At 65.5% G+C, this 20,146-nt stretch overlaps 3 protein-coding genes across 3 annotated transcripts; 1 reads left to right on the plus strand and 2 right to left on the minus strand.

Annotated features, from left to right (window-relative positions):
- Nucleotides 1-3,554: 3,554 nt before the first annotated feature.
- On the plus strand, nt 3,555-9,775 carry VWCE (von Willebrand factor C and EGF domains). The gene is made up of 20 exons (XM_075712259.1): nt 3,555-3,664; nt 4,231-4,325; nt 4,416-4,505; nt 4,762-4,890; nt 4,987-5,103; nt 5,186-5,302; nt 5,838-5,966; nt 6,063-6,388; nt 6,465-6,558; nt 6,623-6,705; nt 6,904-6,991; nt 7,144-7,229; nt 7,392-7,509; nt 7,950-8,035; nt 8,228-8,324; nt 8,492-8,574; nt 8,754-8,844; nt 8,932-9,014; nt 9,120-9,210; nt 9,381-9,775. The coding sequence occupies exons 1-20, from the start codon at nt 3,555-3,557 to the stop codon at nt 9,773-9,775; spliced, it is 2,508 nt and encodes an 835-aa protein (XP_075568374.1).
- A 1,162-nt stretch (nt 9,776-10,937) lies between these two features.
- Nucleotides 10,938-13,827, minus strand: LOC142593739 (pepsin A-like). The gene is made up of 9 exons (XM_075712282.1): nt 13,748-13,827; nt 13,305-13,452; nt 12,605-12,722; nt 12,341-12,459; nt 12,044-12,243; nt 11,671-11,787; nt 11,428-11,572; nt 11,173-11,265; nt 10,938-11,087 (listed from the first exon to the last, which is right to left on the minus strand). Exons 1-9 carry the CDS (start codon nt 13,801-13,803, stop codon nt 10,938-10,940), a joined length of 1,146 nt encoding a protein of 381 aa, XP_075568397.1. The 5' UTR covers nt 13,804-13,827.
- Nucleotides 13,828-16,727: 2,900 nt separating this feature from the next.
- Nucleotides 16,728-19,588, minus strand: LOC142593747 (pepsin A-like). The gene is given in 10 exon segments (XM_075712291.1): nt 16,728-16,877; nt 16,963-17,055; nt 17,218-17,362; nt 17,461-17,577; nt 17,828-18,027; nt 18,125-18,243; nt 18,389-18,467; nt 18,469-18,507; nt 19,090-19,237; nt 19,533-19,588. Coding segments are annotated over 10 exon segments (1,146 nt in total).
- Nucleotides 19,589-20,146: the final 558 nt, after the last annotated feature.

Genomic DNA, 20,146 nt, shown 5'->3' on the forward strand with positions numbered 1-20,146 from the left:
GGGGAGCCAGCTTGCTAGGGGTTTGGGGGGGGTCAGGCAGGCACCACGTCATCGCCTGCTTGGATTCACGAATCCTGCGGACTCGGCTGCTGACCCAGGACTGGGCTTCGCTGGTCGCTCTCGTTGGGTGACCAACCGGTAGCGCTTGGCTGATGCGATGCCCTTGCCTGGATTCACTCTTCACTGTTGTCTTTTAGTATCTTTTTTTTGTTTTGTTTTTTTTTGCTCTCAGTTTCTTTTTTTGATCCTTTTTGATTCATTGTGTTTTTTGGAAGAGGAAGCAAAGCTGCCTCGAGGGCGAGGGCTGGAGGAGCCATCTAGGGCTGGTGAGACGCGCGGGTGCGGAGGGGGAGGATTTCTCCGGGGTGACGAAGCTGAGCGGGACAGCGCGCTCCTCTCTCTCCACAGGATCTGTGGCTCGCTCAGGGAGGGAAGTTCTGGGAAGCTCAATCAGTTGTTGGTTTCTGAGTTTTACCAAATAAAGTAGTCCAAGAGGAAAGGTCTGTCTCCTGGCGCTGAGCTCCTCATCGTGACTGTGGGGGTGGTACCCGCTGTGCGGAGCCATCTCCTCGGCTGGCCGCAGTGACCCCCGCTTCCCGAGCCGAGGCACTTTCTGGAGGTATTCCCCAGAATATTCAACACCACGTTGAAGCGCGGTGTTGGCGAGAACAGCGTGGGGGGCAGCAGGCTCCACGGATCGATCTGCTGGGGCGTGTGTCTGTTTTCCAGATGCATTTTTATGGCTTTTCGTTGACTTGAAGAAATTTTCGTTTCGCCTCTTGGCGCAGCCTAGCGCAAAACAGGTCGGCAGCGGCGTTGCCGAGTGCCCCTGATAGGGAGGCAGATCTTTTGCTGAATTTTTGAGAAGACCTTGACCGTGTACATCCCTTTTGGAATCTCTGCGGATTGCCTCTCCCTGGCAGCTGGCCCCGGAGCAGCGCTTCTCTGCAGCTTGTGAGCCCAGCTTGCGTGGTGGCAGAGGTGCGAGAGGAGACAGCGTAGCCACGCAGCAGCGCTCGCCACCCTCCTGGGACCCCGGGACTGCTCGTCCCTGGCAGCAGCTGGCATTAGCAGCGGAGCGGATGGGAGCCAGAGGCGCTTCTCAAACAGCCCTGGCCTTTTCCTTGTGAGCCGCGGGTCCTCTCCAGCAGTCAGACGCTCCGTGTCCCGGTGGAGCTGGGGGATCGGGGCTTGATTTTTATTTTTTCTGCTGGTGTTCTCGCTCCCTGTGACCACAAACTGAGCCTGGCTGCGTGAGTGACAGGGATGCTCTGCTTTGCCACCTTCTTTGCGGGCAGGAGGGGGGACCGGACACCCCTCTGCCACTCCTGCGGGAGGGGTTTGGGGCTCTGCGGGGTCTTCTGCCTGCACTGGCTGATGTTGGATGAGGCTGAGGGATGTGGGGTGTCAGGCTCCTCCTCCTCGAGCATCAATTAGCACTAACGATGCTCGATTCTGCCGGTAACTCGCAGCTCGAGGGGCCTGGGCTGCTTCTCCCTGAGGGTACCTCCGCCAACACACCTGCCCCCAGTGCAGCGTGCACAGGGGAGCGATTCGCTCCCCGCTGGGCAGCAGTTCCCTGCGCCTAGCGTACAGATTAATAATTATCCTCCTGATCTCCATTTGTCTATTTATGCTGTAAATTGGCTGCGGACAGAGGCTGCCCTGGGTGACTTCTACCCTCGCCTATGGGTTACTGCCAAAATGCACGTGAGGGTGGCAGAGGAATCGCCGGCTGCCCTCCTCTTCCTCCTCTTCCTCCTCCTGGGCCTCTCCATGGCTCCGTGTCCGCTCTCCCTACCTGAGCAAGGCTGGATCTCACCCGGCGTGCGAGCCTCATCCATAACCCACCGCGTTAAGATCCCGTGAGCCCCCCATGTCCCATCCTGGGCAGGTTTGCATCAGCACAGGTTTTCCCCAAATCATTCCCTCCACGCAGCAGCAAGCGGTGGACAGCGTCCTGAAAGACAGCTCGTGCCGAAAGCATCCTTGGGCTCCTGCTAACATCTCTTAGCTGTTGGGCAAGCCCCGGGTTCTTCGAGGAGGTCGCAGGGAGAAGGCTATATTTGGACATGGCTCTGCCCAGAGAGGCTGTTTAGGACTGGGGGAAGCGGACTGTGACCCTTTGCGACGAGCCTGGCCTGTGTGTTCGTGCTGGCTGCAAGCAGATGGGGATTTTATTAGCTTGGGCGTTCGGGCTCCGCAGTCCCCTGCCCAGAGCCGCTTACTTCCTTGGCCCCTCATCAAAACTGGGGAGTCCCAGCGAGCACACGAGCCTGTGGAAACCGGCACGCTTGGCTCCCAGCTGCGCTATCCTTCCCCAGGAAAACTGGGGATGCTGGTACCGACACGATGCTGGCAGCCTCCCCCCCCCCCCCGCCTTTTTTTTTTAATTTTTTTTTGGTGCAAACAGCCTCCTGTGACCGGGTTAGAAACGCTGCTTGCCGGGGCAGGGCCGGGTGTTTATCCCGTGCCGCTGGCCATGCTCCAGCCGCGTTTGTGCGGCCGCTTCCCCGGGCCGGGAGCTGGGGTCCCCCCAGGGCAGGGGTTTCCTTGCTTCCCCCCGCACCGAGCTGTGGCTGCACTGGGGGTCCTGCACCCCTACAGCCAGTGTGTGCCCCTCACCCAGCACCCTGTAATTAATTTCTAAGCGTGCTGGGGACGATGCTGTGTCCCGCCTGCGGCTGGGTTGCGCTGGGTGACCCCAGTCCTTGGGGCAGGGGTGTAGTTTTGGGGGAAATCCGCACCGCGTGGGGAGCCGGAGGCTCGCTCCCTCTCCAGCGAGGCTGCAGCTATCGACCCCATCTCCGCACCAAGCCGGGGCCAGCAGCGCCAGCCCTTTGCTCCCTGGTATAAATCATTTACCTGCCCGCGACCTTCGCTTCAGCCCCTAACCCGGGAAGGGTTGAGGGGGCTGGAGGGTGACACCCCCCCCTCCCCGTGCCTCGGAGCGGGCGGACACGGCTGTGCGGGTGTCCCGCGGCATCCCGCGCCCCTCTTCCCTGCCGGGTGCACCCCACCATCCCGGCTCCACTTTGGCCCCTTTATCTGCTGCGTGCTCCTCTTTGGTGGGTCCCTGTGCAGGGCTGGGAAGGCGGCCCAGTGCCGCCAGGAGGAGGAGGAGGAGGGGTGGGGAGAGGCCATGCCGGAGCTTTGCCAGATGTGGGAAAGGAGAGAAGGGGGGACGCTTTCGCTGCTGCTTCCCGCCGCGTCGGGGACCCCCTTCCCTGTCCTAAAGCCGCCACGCTCGTAGTCGGCGTGGAGCCGTTCGCCCCGGCCAAGCCAGCCAGCTTTGGGGCGAGCATCCCCAGGCCAACGCGTCCCCCCGTGCCGGGGTGGGTGGGTGGGTGGAGAGCCGGGTGCCGATGGTTTCCCCCCGCAGCGCTCCCCGCTCTCGCCTCCCTCCACCCCCCGCATTGTTCCCGGCCTGGCGGGCGGGAGGAGGAGCAGGGCCAAGGGCCAGCATGCGGTAGGCGCCCGTGCCGCCGAGGCAGGCAGGAAGGCAGGCAGGAAGGCAGGCGCTGGGAGCGTGCCGCCGGCTGAAGCCGCCTGTCATGTTGGTCGAGCTGCTCTTCCAGGTTGCCTGTGTGTCCCTGTTCCTCCCGGGCGGCCAGGGCAGGGTGTATCCCGGGAGGAAGAAGCCGGCCAGCTTTGCCGTGGAGAGGTAGCCGGGTTTCCCCCCCTTTTTTTCCCCTTCTCTCTCTCCCAACTACACCTGGGGACGGCGGCGTGCGGTGCCGAGCTCCAGCCATCCGCCCCTTCAGCTGCCTTCGGGGCTCCGGCCGTGCCTCCCATCCCAGCCGGAGGGGCTGGCACCCCGCGCATCCCTCCCTCTGCCCAGGGGTGGCCGGGACCAGGGGAGCGAGGGGTCCTGCTCCTCGCATCCGTGTCCGGCTCCCCATGTCCTGCTAGGGGACATTTCTCCCCTTACCGTGCGCTGGGGTGTTTGGGCTGGCTGGGGCACGGTCCTCTCCCTCTGTCCCACCTCGTTTGGGGGTCACACTGCACCCTGCTTCGCCCCATGCCTGCCTTCCCCTCGATCCATGCCGTGCTCTGCTGCTCGGGATGGGGTGGCCGTGGGCACATGGTGACCACTCCTGTGTGTCCCCCCCGTCCCCGCGTTCCCGGGGCGGAGGGCTCCCCGCCGGCTGGAGGAGCTCCCCCGGGACCTTTGCTCTCTGCCCTGAGGGCTCGGGACAGGGTGGCCTCAGCCTCTCGTCCGTCGCGCAGGCGCCGCGTGGGGCCCCACGTTTGCTTCTCGGGCTTCGGCAGCGGATGTTGTCCCGGGTGGATGCTGTCTCCGGGCAGCGGGCAGTGCACCCTGCGTGAGTACGGGCTCTTGGGGATGGGGGTGCAGGGGGGGGCGGGTGGGGGTCCCTGCCCTCCTGACGGCCGCCTGTCCCCGCTCCCCGCAGCGCTTTGCTCTTTCGGCTGCGGCAGCGGCTTGTGCATCGCCCCCAACCTCTGCTCGTGCCCGGATGGAGAGCAGGGCATCACCTGCCCAGGTACCCACCCGCTCCCGGTTGTGTGGAAAGCCGGGACCCTCGGGCTTCCCTGGCAGGGCACGTTTCTCCTTGTCACCTCTCCCTGCAGCATCCCCCGCCGTGGTCCCCGTCCCTGGCAGGGGTAGGGGTGCTCCCAGGACAGCCTGCAGACCCTGGGGGATTTGGGGAGCGGGTGCCACAGTGCAGGACTGGGGCGGGAGATTGGGTGGGTGCCGGGGTGGCGTCGGTGCCCTGTGGACCCCCGTCCGTGTTTCAGAGCCAGCGGGGACGTGCGGGGAGTACGGCTGCGACCTCTCCTGTAACCACGGCGGGTGCCAGGAGGTGGCCCGCGTCTGCCCGCTTGGCTTCTCCATGGTGGAGACGGCCAACGGCGTCCGCTGCACCGGTGAGCCAGGGCGGGGAGGGTCCGGAGGGATGGGGGGGGGGGGGGGGTCCCGGCAGCGGCGGCCCACCATCTCCAGCTCTCCCTTCTTGCCCCCAGACATCGACGAGTGCCTGAGCGCCGCCTGCGAGGGTCTCTGCGTCAACACCGAGGGCGGCTTCGTCTGCGAGTGCGGCCCCGGCATGCAGCTCTCCGCCGACCGCCACAGCTGCCAGGGTGCGGGGGGCCGGGGGCCGGGCAGGGGGCAAGCGGGGGCCAGCCGGGGCTGCTGACCCTCAGCCTCTGCCCGCCCCCCCAGATACAGACGAGTGCCTGGCCACGCCGTGCCAGCACCGCTGCAAGAACAGCATCGGCAGCTACCGCTGCTCCTGCCGGCCCGGCTACCACCTCCACGGGAACCGGCACTCCTGCGTGGGTGAGCGCCATGCGCCGGCCCCCTCTTCCAGAGAGGTGGGGGAGTCCCCAGCCCTGGAGGGGTTCAAAAAACGGGCAGACGTGGCACTTTGGGCCATGGTTTAATGGGCATGGAGGTGTTGGGTTGATGGTTGGCCTGATGATCTTAGAGGTCCTTTCCAACCTTAACGATTCCTAGTTTTTACCTTCATTCAAAAATAATGCAGCCAGCAAGCCAGGAAACATGAAATTATTCCTCTCCCCTTAACTGGTTTAGTGTGGACTTGGTAGTGTTAGGTTACTGGTTGGACTGGATGATCTTAAAGGTCTTTTCCAACCTCAACGATTCTAGGATTCCACGATTCCCTCTCTATACCACGAAGCCCAGGGGATGGAGGTGGCCATTGAGCCCATCAGCGCGGTCCTACCACCTTGTCCTCATCCTTGCGTGGGCCACGCTGGAGAGGACAGCTCGGTGCACAACGTTCCCTCCTGAGCCATTTCCCCGGCGTGTAACACCTCCTGCCCGGGCACTGACAAGTCCCTTTGTCCCCCAGATGTCAACGAATGCCGGCGGCCAGGAGAGCGCCGAGCCTGCCAGCATGCCTGCCACAACACGCCGGGCAGCTACCTCTGCTCCTGCCGCCCCGGCTACCGGCTCAGCGGCGACAGGGTCTCCTGCGAAGGTATCCGTCTCCTTCTCCGGGCCAGGGCAGGGGAGCGGAGCGGGATGCCCCCAGCTCCCTGCCTGCCCCAAGTGACGTCTGTTCCTTCCTCCCTAGGCTACCCCAAATCCATCCTGGCCCCATCGCCCATCCTGCAGTCCCTGCAGCACCCGCCCACCCTCGTCCTGCTCCCTCCCGGCTCTGGGGGACCCCTCCTGCTCCCCAGGGGCTCCCCCTCGCCCCACCTCCCCGCCGCAGCTCCTGGTACCCAAATCCCTTCCTCCTCTCCCGCCCCGGCATCCCCAGCCACCGAGCCATCCCTGCATCCCATGGGAGCCCCCGGTACCTCTGCTCCATCAGCCCCTCGCTGTTGGTACCGGGGGGCCCCCCGGGAGCCCGGCACTCGCTGGACAGAGCCGGGGTGCCGGAGCTGCGCCTGCCAGGTAAGCACCCCCTCCTCCCCACGCCTCTCCCCTCGCCGTACCAGACGTTGGGCTGAGCCGGCGTGTGCCCTCGCAGGGGGGACGAGTGCTCTGCGAGGCCGTGAGCTGCCCCGTGGCCTGCTCCCACCCGCTGCCCGCCCCGGCCGGGGGCTGCTGCCCCAGCTGCGCAGGTGAGCCCCGGCCCCCCCGGCCCCGCTGCCTGGGGCGGCCCCCCCTGACCCGCCTCCCTTGCAGGCTGCCTGCACGAGGGGGTGGCCCGGGCCGAGGGCGACGTCTTCTCCCCATCCGATTGGAACTGCACCGTCTGCGTCTGCCTGGTGAGCCCGCATCGTCCCGGGGTGCGATGGGGATGGGAGCATCCCCCTGCATCCCCGCTCAGCCCGGAGATGCGCCTCCGAGGCGATGGAGGGGGATGTACTGGGGGGGATGATGCCCCGGCACTGTCCCCGCCGTGATGGGGAAGGGGTGCGTCGCCCCTCGGCTGCCCCGTGACAGCCCTGTGCTTTCCTCCGCAGGCTGGTAATGTCTCCTGCATCTCCCCCGAATGCCCCCCAGGCTCCTGCCCCAGCTCCTCACCCGCTGACTGCTGCTCCTGCCAGCCAGGTGGGTCCCCCGAGACCCCCAGCCCCTGGAGTGTATGGGGCAGGGGGACCCCAGGGCTCTGCTGGGGATGGGGGTTCAGGGTTGGGGTTTGGCAGGAGCTGTGCTTCGCTCCCTGACCCCAGCCCCGGTCCTGCTGCCACTCTTCTTCCCAGCAAAGTGCAGTTTTCGGGGACGCACGTATGCTCACGGCGCCCGATTCAGCCTGGACGGGGACGACTGCACCACCTGCATCTGCCGGGTAGGTCCCGGGGGGTTTGGGGGTCCACAGGGATGCTCCAGAGCTTCCCCGCACCATCCTGCTGGGGGGATCCAGCCTTTGCTCGGGGCTGAGGCAGCGTGGGTGGGCACAGAGCTGGGTCTGGCTGCGGGGCCAGCGGGTGACATGTCCCCGTGTCCCCAGGGTGGTGAGGTGGAGTGCTCCTTCGCTCCTTGCCCCGTGCTGGACTGCCCGCAGCACCAGCGGCACCTGGGCCCCGGGCAGTGCTGCTTCACCTGCCGGGACCCCCCGGCCCCCGCCGGTGAGCCCACACTGGGGGGCACCTGGAGGTGGGCAGGGTGGGATGGCGGGGACAGGTTGGGGACAGTGAGGGCAGGATGCAGGGGATGTCTGGGGATGAGCAGGGCGGGATGGGGGGGACACTGGGGGATGGGGAGGGTGGGATGTGGGGAATACCTGGGCATGGGGAGGGTGGGGTGCATGGGACAGCTAGGGACAAGGAGAATGGGATGTAGGGGACACCTGGGGATGGGGAGGGCAGAGGAAATTGGGGGAGCTGCATGTGGGGGTGCACAGAGGCCGGCAGGGTATCTGGGGGGCTGCACAGCCATGGGGTTTGGAGGTGGGGAGTGGGCACAGGACGGGAACCGCACACATGTCCGGCAGTGCATGCCCACGCCTGAGCGCGCATCAGGAGGGTGACGGGCTGGGGGTGCCCGCGTCCCCACGTGTCCCCCCCAGGTTGCTTCGTGGATGACAACGGGGTGGAGTTTCCCATCGGACAGATCTGGTCTCCGGGCGATCCCTGTGAGTTATGCATCTGCCAGGTGAATGAGAACCTGCTCTGCTTCACTCCTCCTACCTGCCCCTGCCCCGGCGCACGGCTCCTGTCCCCCTCCTTCCCTCGGGATGCCGGGTCGCTCGTGGCCGTGGTCCCCAGCAGCTCCCCAGCTTCATGGGCTTTAAACCCCGCGGTTTTGGGCAGCCCAAGATCTCTGTCAAGTGCTTCTCCCCTGCAGGCAGACGGCTCAGTGAGCTGCAAGCGGACGGACTGCGTGGAGACCTGTCCCTACCCCATCCGAATCCCCGGGCAGTGCTGCCCCGACTGCTCGGCAGGTGATGGGGGTGGTGGGTGCTTGTTGGAGGGGTGCTGGCTCCACTGTGCATCCCCTGCCCGCAGGCCCAGGCAGGACCAGAGCCAGCAAGCCTGGGCTTAAGCAGAGACATCTCCCAGGGGTCCCTGAGCCATGTGGGGACCACAAGTGCCCCTCTCCTCCCCTCAGGCTGCACCTATATGGGAAGGATCTTCTACAACAACGAGACCTTCCCCTCCGTCCTGGACCCCTGCCTCAGCTGCATCTGCCTGGTGAGGGCTGCGCCGGGGACCACGAGATGGTTTTGGCTACTGCCCCATGGGCTGAGCCCCAGTTTTTTCCTCCATTGCAGGAAAAAGCTCCCGGGCGTTTTGGGGCTGCCCCCTTTTCCCCAGCTCACCCCGGTGCGTGCTAACGCCCGGCCCTCGCGCATCTCTCCCGTCTCTCGCAGCTGGGCTCGGTGGCCTGTTCGCCCGTGGACTGTGCCATCTTCTGCACCTACCCCTTCCACCCCGAGGGCGAGTGCTGCCCCGTCTGTAAGGGTAGGAGCCGCGGGGGGAGCAGGGGGTCCCGTCCCCCCGCCCGGTGAGCCCCCCGCCATGTGCTGAGCGCTGCCTCGCTCCCTGCAGACTGCAACTACCAGGGTAGGAAGGTGGTGAACGGCCAGACCTTCACCCCCGAGGGACAGCCCTGCACCCGCTGCACCTGCCAGGTGAGATGGGTGCCCGTGCCCGCACCCGCGGGGTGCCGTGCCGGTGGCAGAGGAGACCGGGGATCATGGGGATGGCTCACCCCCACCTTGGCCCCTCGCTGCCAGCTCGGGGAGGTGAGCTGCGAGAAGAGGCTGTGTCCCCGCTCCTGCGCAGAGCCCGCCGCGCTGCCCGCTGCCTGCTGCCCGCCCTGCCAAGGTAAAGGGATGCCCGGGTTCTGGGGTGCTGGCACCAGGGTCTGGCTTGGGACCCCCGCCTCTGCAGGACACGGCCGTGCTGCGGCACCCCGGGGTGGTTGGGTGCCCCCCGCGCAGGCTGGGGGGTCCTGGGGGAGAGGCGGGGGCTAACCAAAATCATTTCTCCGTTAGCCACAGACGTCCGGCTCCCGCTGCAGAGCAGCGACCCATCCCCGTCCCTCTCCCCAACCCACGAGGACTCGCCCACTGGCACCCCGCACCCCAGCCCCCCCGCACCAACCCAGCCCCCCCGGAACCGCCTGGCCCAGCTCCTGCTCCCCAACACAGCCCCCCTCGGCCCCGCTCCGGGGAGTGCGAGGGCTGGGGAGCCCCCTCCCACCACGCTGAGCCCCCCCGGGCACCCATCGACAGCTGCTCTGCCCCCTGACACCCCCTCTGAGGCCGCAGCCCCCCCAGCTCCCACAGGCAGCTCCAGCTCCGAGGCTCAGGGACCCCCCAGGGACGCGGACCCCTCTGCCGTGCCACCGGCCAGTGGGGACAGCCCCGGCACGCACGTGGCTCCCTAGGGCCCAGGTGCCACGCGTGCCTGGCTTGGCGTGAGCAGGAGGAGGATGGAGAGGAGGGGAGGATGAAGAAGAAGAAGAGGAGGAGGGGGTCTGCAGGACCAGCAGGCCTGGCCCACCAGGCCCCCGGGGTGGTGGGTGGCTGGGGAGGGGGTGCCAAGCCGACAGGGTGGGCAAGAGCATCCCCGCTCCCACGGGTGCATCCCCGCTCCCACGGGTGCACAGGCACTGCCTCTCTTTTGGGCAGAGGCTGCACGGTCCCCGTCTGCCCCGGGGTGCTGGGGTCCCCCAGCCCCTCACCGCCCCACAAAGGCAGGACCGTAGGGCAGGATCAGCCCCCCCATGCCTCCACGGCTCTCTGGGCGCAGGGTGCGGGGCTGGGAGATGCTGCCGGCTGGGCTGGGGTGCCCCGTGCCAGCCCCCAGCACCCCTGGGGTGGGTGCTGCCCCCGGCACCTGGCATGGGGAGGGGGCGAGCTGCCCTCCCTGCCACCAATAAAGTCACCCTGGTATTTATGCCCCGTCCCCCAGCTCCTGCTTGCACCCGCTGGCATGGTGAACCCAGCCGTGGGGCTTCCCCTTGGCAGGGTTTGGGGTGGGTGGCCCCCCCGGGATGAAGAGGGCAGTGCAGGAGGTGTTCATCACCCCCGAGCGGGGTTTGGGGATGGGAAGGATGTGCCCTGCGCCCGTGGCAGGAGCGTGGCTGGGGACATCATTGGGACCAGCCGGGGCCTCTGCAGGCTCACCCGGAGGGAGCGGAGTTCAGCAGGGGGAGAGGGGTTTTTGGGGGCTGGTGCCACATTTCGGCAGCTCCTGCTGGTGCCTTTCCAGGGACGTCATGTGAAAAAAGTGCCCGGTCCCGCCCCCGTCCCTTATGGTCCCACACACCTTCCCCAGCCCACCTGGCCACCGACAGCCCCAGCACCCACACACACCTCATGGCGTGCCCCGTGGGCACCCAAAGCACTGGCCCTGGGCCACCCGCCTTTACTCCGGGCCCTTCCCAGACAGACACGGCACAGGGATGCTGCTTGACGGCTTTATTGTGCTCGGTGGCAGGAGGGGACGGCAGCGCTGGCCAAGGCTCAGCCCTGACACCCACCAGGCCAGGGACGCCGGGGCAGCGGGGCGCGCTGCCTGTCCCCGGCCCCGGCACGCAGGCGCGCTCAGGACAGCCGCGACAGCCCCACCATGTTGTTGGCCCTGTCGAAGATCACGTAGTACTCGCGGATGAAGACGTCCCCCAGGATCCAGAGCTCGCCCGCCTCCGTGGGGACGTTCATGCCTTGGAAGCCGAGCATGCAGGAGCCGGCCATCTGCAACAAGGACACGGTGCATGGTGCTCACCAGCTGCCGCACACCCCCGACACCCCCCGCTCCCCTCCCGGGCGCCATGCTCACCTCTATCACGTAGGCGCGGGGCGGCACGGCGAAGGCATTGCCGTGGATGTTGAAGATGACGTCGGGCAGGCTGCTGATGGCGCTGCAGCTGATCTGGGGAGGGGACACGGTGGCGGCTGGGGCTCAGCGGCCACCCCAAGAGGGACCACGTGCCCCACGCAGCCATGGCGACCCGTGCGCCAGGGAGCAGCCCCGGGCTCCAGCCGGCCACCCCCAAAGGTGCCCAAAGCCCCGCGCGCTCCCCTGCGGCCTCACCTGCCCGTTGGAGCCGACACTGACGCCGAGGGCACCCAGGATGGCGTTGAGGGCTCCGTTGGGCACGGCCAGCAGCGAGGTGCCCGTGTCCACGATGGCCTGGCAGCCATTGGAGCAGGCCACGGGCTCCCCACCGATGGAGACGCTGGGGACAGGGGAATGGGATGAGCCTCCCGGGCACAGGACGAGGGCTGGCACCCCCTAAAACACCGTCTGGGGGCAAGGGGAGCCTGCAGGGCCTACCTGTCCATGGTGATCTGCCAGTAGGTTTCGGCAGAGAGGGGGATCCAGTGGATGCCGTTGGTGGTGTAGGCATTGTCGACGGCACCAAAGAGGACAAAGCTGCCTTTCTGCTCGTCCCTGCAAGGGGGAAGCCCTCAGCTGCGGGTCCCACACCACCACCACCACTACCACCACCCCCCCCACTGCCACTGCCACTGCCACTGCCATCGCCCAGGGGGGCTTTGCTGCCATCCTCCACCACCGGTGACGCTGACGGCAGCGCTGAGCCACGTCCCCCAGCAGACAACGGGCAATGGTGCCACAGCCAGCCCCGGTGGCAGGGAAAGGGCAGAAAATCCTCGGCAAGGGCTGGGCGGCTCTGGCCAGGCCTTACTTGCTCAGGTAGACGGAGAAGAGGTCCTTGGCCACGAGGCCTTCCGACATCATGTTGTCAAAGACAGGGGTGGCTCCGGAGGAGGCGATGCTGGGGAAAGCCAGCCCCAGGATGCCATCAAAGAGGCAGTAGTAGAAGAAATTGCCAGGCTCGGTCTCAGCCAGCCCAAAGATCTGGTCGATGACCTTGATGTCTGCGACCTGGTCGGGGAGATGTGGAGAGGGGCTCGGTTTGGGCGGGCGGTGTCCCATTGTGCCCGCTCCCCTGGCACGAGGGGGCCGCTGCGCCACGCCTTACTTTGACGTTGTCGTAGCCCAGGACGCCGGTCATGCTGCCAGTGCCGTAGGCGATGTAGAGGCTCTCGTTGGTGCCGACGAAGGTGGAGGATTCCGCCGGGTTGAAGCGGCGGTGGTCCCCTGCGGGGAGGATAGGGAGACGCTCACGGTGCGTCCTGTCCTCGGGGACCAAGGATGAGCCTCCAGTGCCTCCCCCATGGCCCGACCTCCCTTGGCAGAGACAGGGCAGAGCCCTCCTCGGCTCCCAGCCCCCCCAGACACCTACTGCAGCCCGGGCTGGAGCAGTACACCGAGGGCACCCACAGGTTGGAGGAGCCGGTGTCAAAGATCACGGTGAACTTCTGGGGTGGGGTACCGATGGAGATGGTGCCGAAGTACGAATTCTGTCAAAGCGGGACGGGGAAGGGATCAGCGGGGTGGGTAAGGGGCTAGCAGGACGAATAAGTGGCTAGTGGGATGGGCAAGGGCTTAGAGGAATGGGTAAAGGCTAGGAGGAATAGGTAAGGGGCTAGTGGCTCAGGTAAGGAGGTAGGTGGCCGGGTAAGGGTCTAGGTGGTGTCGCAAGGGGCTAGTGGGATGGGTAAGGGGCTAGTGGGTCACGTAAGAGGTTAGAGGAATGGGTAAGGGTGTAGTTGGTGCGGTAACGGGCTAGCAGGATGGGTAAGAGGCTGGTGAGTCAGGTAAGGGGTTAGGGGGAGGTGTAAGGGGCTAGAGGGTCAGGTAAGGGGCTAGCGGGATGGGTAAGGGTTTAGAGGAATGGGTAAGGGTCTAGTGAGGCAGGTAAAGGGCTAGCAGGCTGGGTAAGGGGTTAGAGGAAAGGGTCAAGGTCTAGTGGGTCAGGTAAGGGGTTAGGGGGATGGCTAAGGGTCTAGCTGGTGACGTAAAGGGCTAGCAGGTTGGCTAAAAGGCCAGTGGCCCCGTGGGCTGCGCAGCCGCTGCCAGCCCCTCTGCCCCGCCATGCTCACGTCCAGGAAGTTGGTCATGGGCTCCGCGGACTGCTGCTTGGGGAAGTACTTGTCGGCCAGGTTGTAGGGGTGCTTCTTCAGGTAGTCCTCCAGCAAGCCATGCTCCTGCAGGGACTGCCGCAGGGTCTTGGCCCTCCTCAGAGGGACCCTGGGGTGCAGGGGAGAGGGGAGCCCATCCGTCAAAGTGCCTCGGGGGGCGGCGGGTACCCCCGCCACGTGCTCGCCCTGCGCCTCCTCCCACAGACCCTCCTGTGGGACCCGCGGGCTGTCCTCGCTGCGGGGACCCTCGGCCATGCCCATGCTTGGGGGGTTGCAGCTCCTTCCCCCATCCCTGCTGCGTGCCGGGTGCCAGGCAGCCGCCCCGCTCGCCTCCCCCAGCATGGCTGCTGGGGGTCCTCGGGAACGCGCTGCCTCCCAGGGAACCCCCACACCCCGCTGCTCACCTGGACACCAGGCACTGGGACAGGGCCACCAAGCCCAGGAGCAGGAGCAACTTCATGCTGGCTGCTGACACACGGCCACCCAGGCAAAGAGACGCGCCGAGAGTGCCACCGGCCCCACACCGCCTCCTTATATCCCAACCACGCTTGTTTGGACAGCGGCCCCGATAACAAAGGCAAACGGCTCCGGGGGGACTTATCGCAATGACCTTAAGGCAGACGCGGGCAATGCCAAGGTGAGGGCTTTCCATCTTCGCTGGCCTCCAATGCTGCGGCGCAGGGATGCTTGCAGCAGGCTGGGGCTGGCACAGAAGCACCAGGGACAGGCACTGGGGGACGGGGGAGCTGGGCAGGGGGACATGGGGCTCCCTGCGGCCATTTCTGGGCATTTCCCCATGCTCCATCCAAATGCCTGGGCATTACGCGAGCCAACAACACCGCTGCGGCTCAGGAACCGCGGCGTAAATCAGGTGCCATTAGAGAAAAGCACTTATTTTCCAGTTGGCTCTAGCTGGCCGGGACACCCACTGCCACCACAGGGGACGACATTTTCCCCAGCCCCGGGGCACCTGTGCTACGAAGGCTCCTGGGGCTCCTCAGGACCTTTAAGATCATCCAGTCCAGATTTCCCTCTCCTTATTTCCTCCGGCCCTCGGATCAACTCCATCGCCCTCCCCTGCACCTCCTCGAGCAGGTCCACGTCTTTCTTATGCTGTACCTTAGGATCCTAGAATCGTTGAGGTTGGAAAAGACCTTTAAGATCATCCAGTCCAACCGTTAACCTAACACTACCAAGTCCACCACTAAACCAGTTAAGGGGAGAGTCATCATTTCAGGTTTCCTGGCTTGCTGGCTGCAGTAATTCTGAACGAAAGTCAAACTAATTAAGGTTGGAAAGATCCTCTAAGATCCTCACTCCAACCATCAACACAACACCACCACACCCACTAAACCATGTCCCAAAGTGCCACCTCTGCCCGCTTCTTGAACACCTCCAGGGATGGCGACTCCACCACCTCTCTGGGCAGCCTCTTCCAATGCTTCACCACTCTTCCCATCAAGACATTTTTCCTAATGTCCAGTCTACACCTCCCCTGACGCAGCTGGAGGCCATTTCCTCTCGTGCTATCGCTAACTACTTGGGAGAAGAGCCCAACCCCAAGGCTGGAGGCTTCAGACGCCTCCCTCTGTCCCAGGGCTGCCTGCGGAACTGGGCCCAGCTGGGAGGTGAAAGCGGGAGCAGGCGGGGGAAAGAGCAGCTCGGGATGCCGCTGCTTGGACCATGCCAAGGTCGCCCACGCTGGGCTGCGTCAGAGGCGCCCGGCGCTGGACCGGCCGTCCCAGCCTCCATCACAGCCCCACGGGCGTGACATGTGCCTGCTGGCACGGTCACCTTGTCCCGCGCTCGGGGGAAAACAAAGCCAGACCTTGCGCCAACGAGCTGGCACCAGCCTGACCACAGGCACCGTACGGCCTGAAGATGCCTTTCCTCCCTCGGCACCGCGTTCAACCCACCTCTGAAGACTGAAACCATTGAGGAGAGCTGCTAAAGTGCACCGGCACAATCAAATGAAGAAGAACCTGCCAGGAGCTGACGGGCCATGTTGGGAGACAAGGGATGAAGCATCGAATTCTCCCTGAGCGAAAGGGAAGATGGCAGGTGTTTGGTTTGGGGGTTGGGGTGTGGAAGGGACAAAGTCTTGGCTGAGCCCCAAAATGGAAAGTCCGGACGTGGCAGGAGGCCACAGCCTGGAAACCCCGCATGGAGCCTTGGCAGCGTCTTCCCCACTGGCCTCGTGAGCCACTCTGTGCCTGCAGGTAGCTGTAAGCTACAAAGAAAATCAGCGCTTGCACAACAGCATCTACTTGACGCTTCGCTCCCTCGCTCCCGCAGCCCCGCGCGAGGCAGCAGCGCCTTTCGATGAATACGAGCTCAGATAAGGAGCAGCCCTAGCAGAGGGGCTGCTTGGCCACAAACACGTCCTTGCTGCGCTACGCGTGGAAAACATTGATTTGCAGAAGGTGATGGGAGCAGCGCGCTCCAGGACGCGTCCCTCGTCGGGGAAGCTGCTGCAGCCAGCTGCGCGGGGACTGCTCCGATGGGCTGTGGGCTTGCATTGCTTCCCCCAACAGCCCGGGTGTCTGCACGCAGGGAAGGGGCTGTTCCTGCTGGGCAAAGCCTCGTCCTCCGCAGCACACGGGGGGTTCCACTGCTCCACGGGGACGGCTGGCACAGGGGGCTCAGGGTGATTTTGCTGGGTCACGGCAGCTATTTGGAACAGCTGCTGCAAATGGCGCTTGTATAGAAGGGAGATTCACAGCTGGGCTTGCCGGTTTGCCTGCCTCTTGCTTGCTTGCCCCGGGCCGGGAGCCCTGTGCAAGCTTCCTTGGGCCTTGGTGCTGGTGGAAGGCAGAGGCTGTAGCCCTGCACAGCGCGGCCCCTCAGCGGCACTGCTTTTGGGGGGCACTTGGGAGAGCTGTCAAAGCTCACACCTTGCCATGCAATCGCCCTCCAAGCACGGAGAGCCGGCCCTTCCTCCGTGGAGGCTGCTCAGGAGCTGCTGGGCTCGGCGTGTGTTCCACGCCGGGGCAGGTCATGCCCTGGGAGGGCCACGGCAGCCGGCGTGGGCTGCGGGAGGTGGCGGCTGGAGCTCCACAAGGCCGGTAGCCGTGCTCCCATCCCCGTCCCTTATGGCCCCACACACCTTCCCCAGCCCACCTGGCCACCGACAGCCCCAGCACCCACACACACCTCATGGCGTGCCCCGTGGGCACCCAAAGCACTGGCCCTGGGCCACCCGCCTTTACTCCGGGCCCTTCCCAGACAGACACGGCACAGGGATGCTGCTTGACGGCTTTATTGTGCTCGGTGGCAGGAGGGGACGGCAGCGCTGGCCAAGGCTCAGCCCTGACACCCACCAGGCCAGGGACGCCGGGGCAGCGGGGCGCGCTGCCTGTCCCCGGCCCCGGCACGCAGGCGCGCTCAGGACAGCCGCGACAGCCCCACCATGTTGTTGGCCCTGTCGAAGATCACGTAGTACTCGCGGATGAAGACGTCCCCCAGGATCCAGAGCTCGCCCGCCTCCGTCGGGGCGTTCATGCCTTGGAAGCCGAGCATGCAGGAGCCATCCATCTGCAACAAGGACACGGTGCATGGTGCTCACCAGCTGCCGCACACCCCCGACACCCCCCGCTCCCCTCCCGGGCGCCATGCTCACCTCTATCACGTAGGCGCGGGGCGGCACGGCGAAGGCATTGCCGTGGATGTTGAAGACGACGTCGGGCAGGCTGCTGATGGCGCTGCAGCTGATCTGGGGAGGGGACACGGTGGCGGCTGGGGCTCAGCGGCCACCCCAAGAGGGACCACGTGCCCCACGCAGCCATGGCGACCCGTGCGCCAGGGAGCAGCCCCGGGCTCCAGCCGGCCACCCCCAAAGGTGCCCAAAGCCCCGCGCGCTCCCCTGCGGCCTCACCTGCCCGTTGGAGCCGACGCTGACGCCGAGGGCACCCAGGATGGCGTTGAGGGCTCCGTTGGGCACGGCCAGCAGCGAGGTGCCCGTGTCCACGATGGCCTGGCAGCCATTGGAGCAGGCCACGGGCTCCCCACCGATGGAGACGCTGGGGACAGGGGAATGGGATGAGCCTCCCGGGCACAGGACGAGGGCTGGCACCCCCTAAAACACCGTCTGGGGGCAAGGGGAGCCTGCAGGGCCTACCTGTCCATGGTGATCTGCCAGTAGGTTTCGGCAGAGAGGGGGATCCAGTGGATGCCGTTGGTGGTGTAGGCATTGTCGACGGCACCAAAGAGGACAAAGCTGCCTTTCTGCTCGTCCCTGCAAGGGGGGAGCCCTCAGCTGCGGGTCCCACACCACCACCACCACTACCACCACCCCCCCCACTGCCACTGCCACTGCCATCGCCCAGGGGGGCTTTGCTGCCATCCTCCACCACCGGTGACGCTGACGGCAGCGCTGAGCCACGTCCCCCAGCAGACAACGGGCAATGGTGCCACAGCCAGCCCCGGTGGCAGGGAAAGGGCAGAAAATCCTCGGCAAGGGCTGGGCGGCTCCGGTCAGGCCTTACTTGCTCAGGTAGACGGAGAAGAGGTCCTTGGCCACGAGGCCTTCCGACATCATGTTGTCAAAGACAGGGGTGGCTCCGGAGGAGGCGATGCTGGGGAAAGCCAGCCCCAGGATGCCATCAAAGAGGCAGTAGTAGAAGAAATTGCCAGGCTCGGTCTCAGCCAGCCCAAAGATCTGGTCGATGACCTTGATGTCTGCGACCTGGTCGGGGAGATGTGGAGAGGGGCTTGGTTTGGGCGGGCGGTGTCCCATTGTCCCCGCTCCCCTGGCACGAGGGGGCCGCTGCGCCACGCCTTACTTTGACGTTGTCGTAGCCCAGGACGCCCGTCATGCTGCCAGTGCCGTAGGCGATGTAGAGGCTCTCGTTGGTGCCGACGAAGGTGGAGGATTCCGCCGGGTTGAAGCGGCGGTGGTCCCCTGCGGGGAGGATAGGGAGACGCTCACGGTGCGTCCTGTCCTCGGGGACCAAGGATGAGCCTCCAGTGCCTCCCCCATGGCCCGACCTCCCTTGGCAGAGACAGGGCAGAGCCCTCCTCGGCTCCCAGCCCCCCCAGACACCTACTGCAGCCCGGGCTGGAGCAGTACACCGAGGGCACCCACAGGTTGGAGGAGCCGGTGTCAAAGATCACGGTGAACTCCTGGGGTGGGGGTACCGATGGAGATGGTGCCGAAGTACGAATTCTGTCAAAGCGGGACGGGGAAGGGATCAGCGGGGTGGGTAAGGGGCTAGCAGGACGAGTAAGTGGCTAGTGGGATGGGCAAGGGCTTAGAGGAATGGGTAAGGGCTAGGAGGAATGGGTAAGGGGCTAGTGGCTCAGGTAAGGGGTTAGGTGGCCGGGTAAGGGTCTAGGTGGTGTCGCAAGGGGCTAGTGGGATGGGTAAGGGGCTAGTGGGTCACGTAAGAGGTTAGAGGAATGGGTAAGGGTGTAGTTGGTGCGGTAACGGGCTAGCAGGATGGGTAAGAGGCTGGTGAGTCAGGTAAGGGGTTAGGGGGAGGTGTAAGGGGCTAGAGGGTCAGGTAAGGGGCTAGCGGGATGGGTAAGGGGTTAGAGGAATGGGTAAGGGTCTAGTGAGGCAGGTAAAGGGCTAGCAGGCTGGGTAAGGGGTTAGAGGAAAGGGTCAAGGTCTAGTGGGTCAGGTAAGGGGTTAGGGGGATGGCTAAGGGTCTAGCTGGTGACGTAAAGGGCTAGCAGGTTGGCTAAAAGGCCAGTGGCCCCGTGGGCTGCGCAGCCGCTGCCAGCCCCTCTGCCCCGCCATGCTCACGTCCAGGAAGTTGGTCATGGGCTCCGCGGACTGCTGCTTGGGGAAGTACTTGTCGGCCAGGTTGTAGGGGTGCTTCTTCAGGTAGTCCTCCAGCAAGCCATGCTCCTGCAGGGACTGCCGCAGGGTCTTGGCCCTCCTCAGAGGGACCCTGGGGTGCAGGGGAGAGGGGAGCCCATCCGTCAAAGTGCCTCGGGGGGCGGCGGGTACCCCCACCACGTGCTCGCCCTGCGCCTCCTCCCACAGACCCTCCTGTGGGACCCGCGGGCTGTCCTCGCTGCGGGGACCCTCGGCCATGCCCATGCTTGGGGGGTTGCAGCTCCTTCCCCCATCCCTGCTGCGTGCCGGGTGCCAGGCAGCCGCCCCGCTCGCCTCCCCCAGCGTGGCTGCTGGGGGTCCTCGGGAACGCGCTGCCTCCCAGGGAACCCCCACACCCCGCTGCTCACCTGGACACCAGGCACTGGGACAGGGCCACCAAGCCCAGGAGCAGGAACAACTTCATGCTGGCTGCTGACACACGGCCACCCAGGCAAAGAGACGCGCCGAGAGTGCCACCGGCCCCACACCGCCTCCTTATATCCCAACCACGCTTGTTTGGACAGCGGCCCCGATAACAAAGGCAAACGGCTCCGGGGGGACTTATCGCAATGACCTTAAGGCAGACGCGGGCAATGCCAAGGTGAGGGCTTTCCATCTTCGCTGGCCTCCAATGCCGCGGCGCAGGGATGCTTGCAGCAGGCTGGGGCTGGCACAGAAGCACCAGGGACAGGCACTGGGGGACGGGGAAGCTGGGCAGGGGGACATGGGGCTCCCTGCGGCCATTTCTGGGCATTTCCCCACGCTCCATCCAAATGCCTGGGCATTACGCGAGCCAACAACACCGCTGCGGCTGAGGAACCGCGGAGTAAATCAGGTGCCATTACATAAAAGCCATTATTTTCCAGTTGGTTCTAGCTGGCCAGGACACCCACTGCCACCACAGGGGACGACATTTTCCCCAGCCCCGGGGCACCTGTGCTACGAAGGCTCCTGGGGCTCCTCAGGACCTTTAAGATCATCC

The sequence above is a fragment of the Pelecanus crispus genome, chromosome 6, assembly GCF_030463565.1.
Source record: "Pelecanus crispus isolate bPelCri1 chromosome 6, bPelCri1.pri, whole genome shotgun sequence".
Taxonomy (NCBI): Eukaryota; Metazoa; Chordata; class Aves; order Pelecaniformes; family Pelecanidae; genus Pelecanus; species Pelecanus crispus.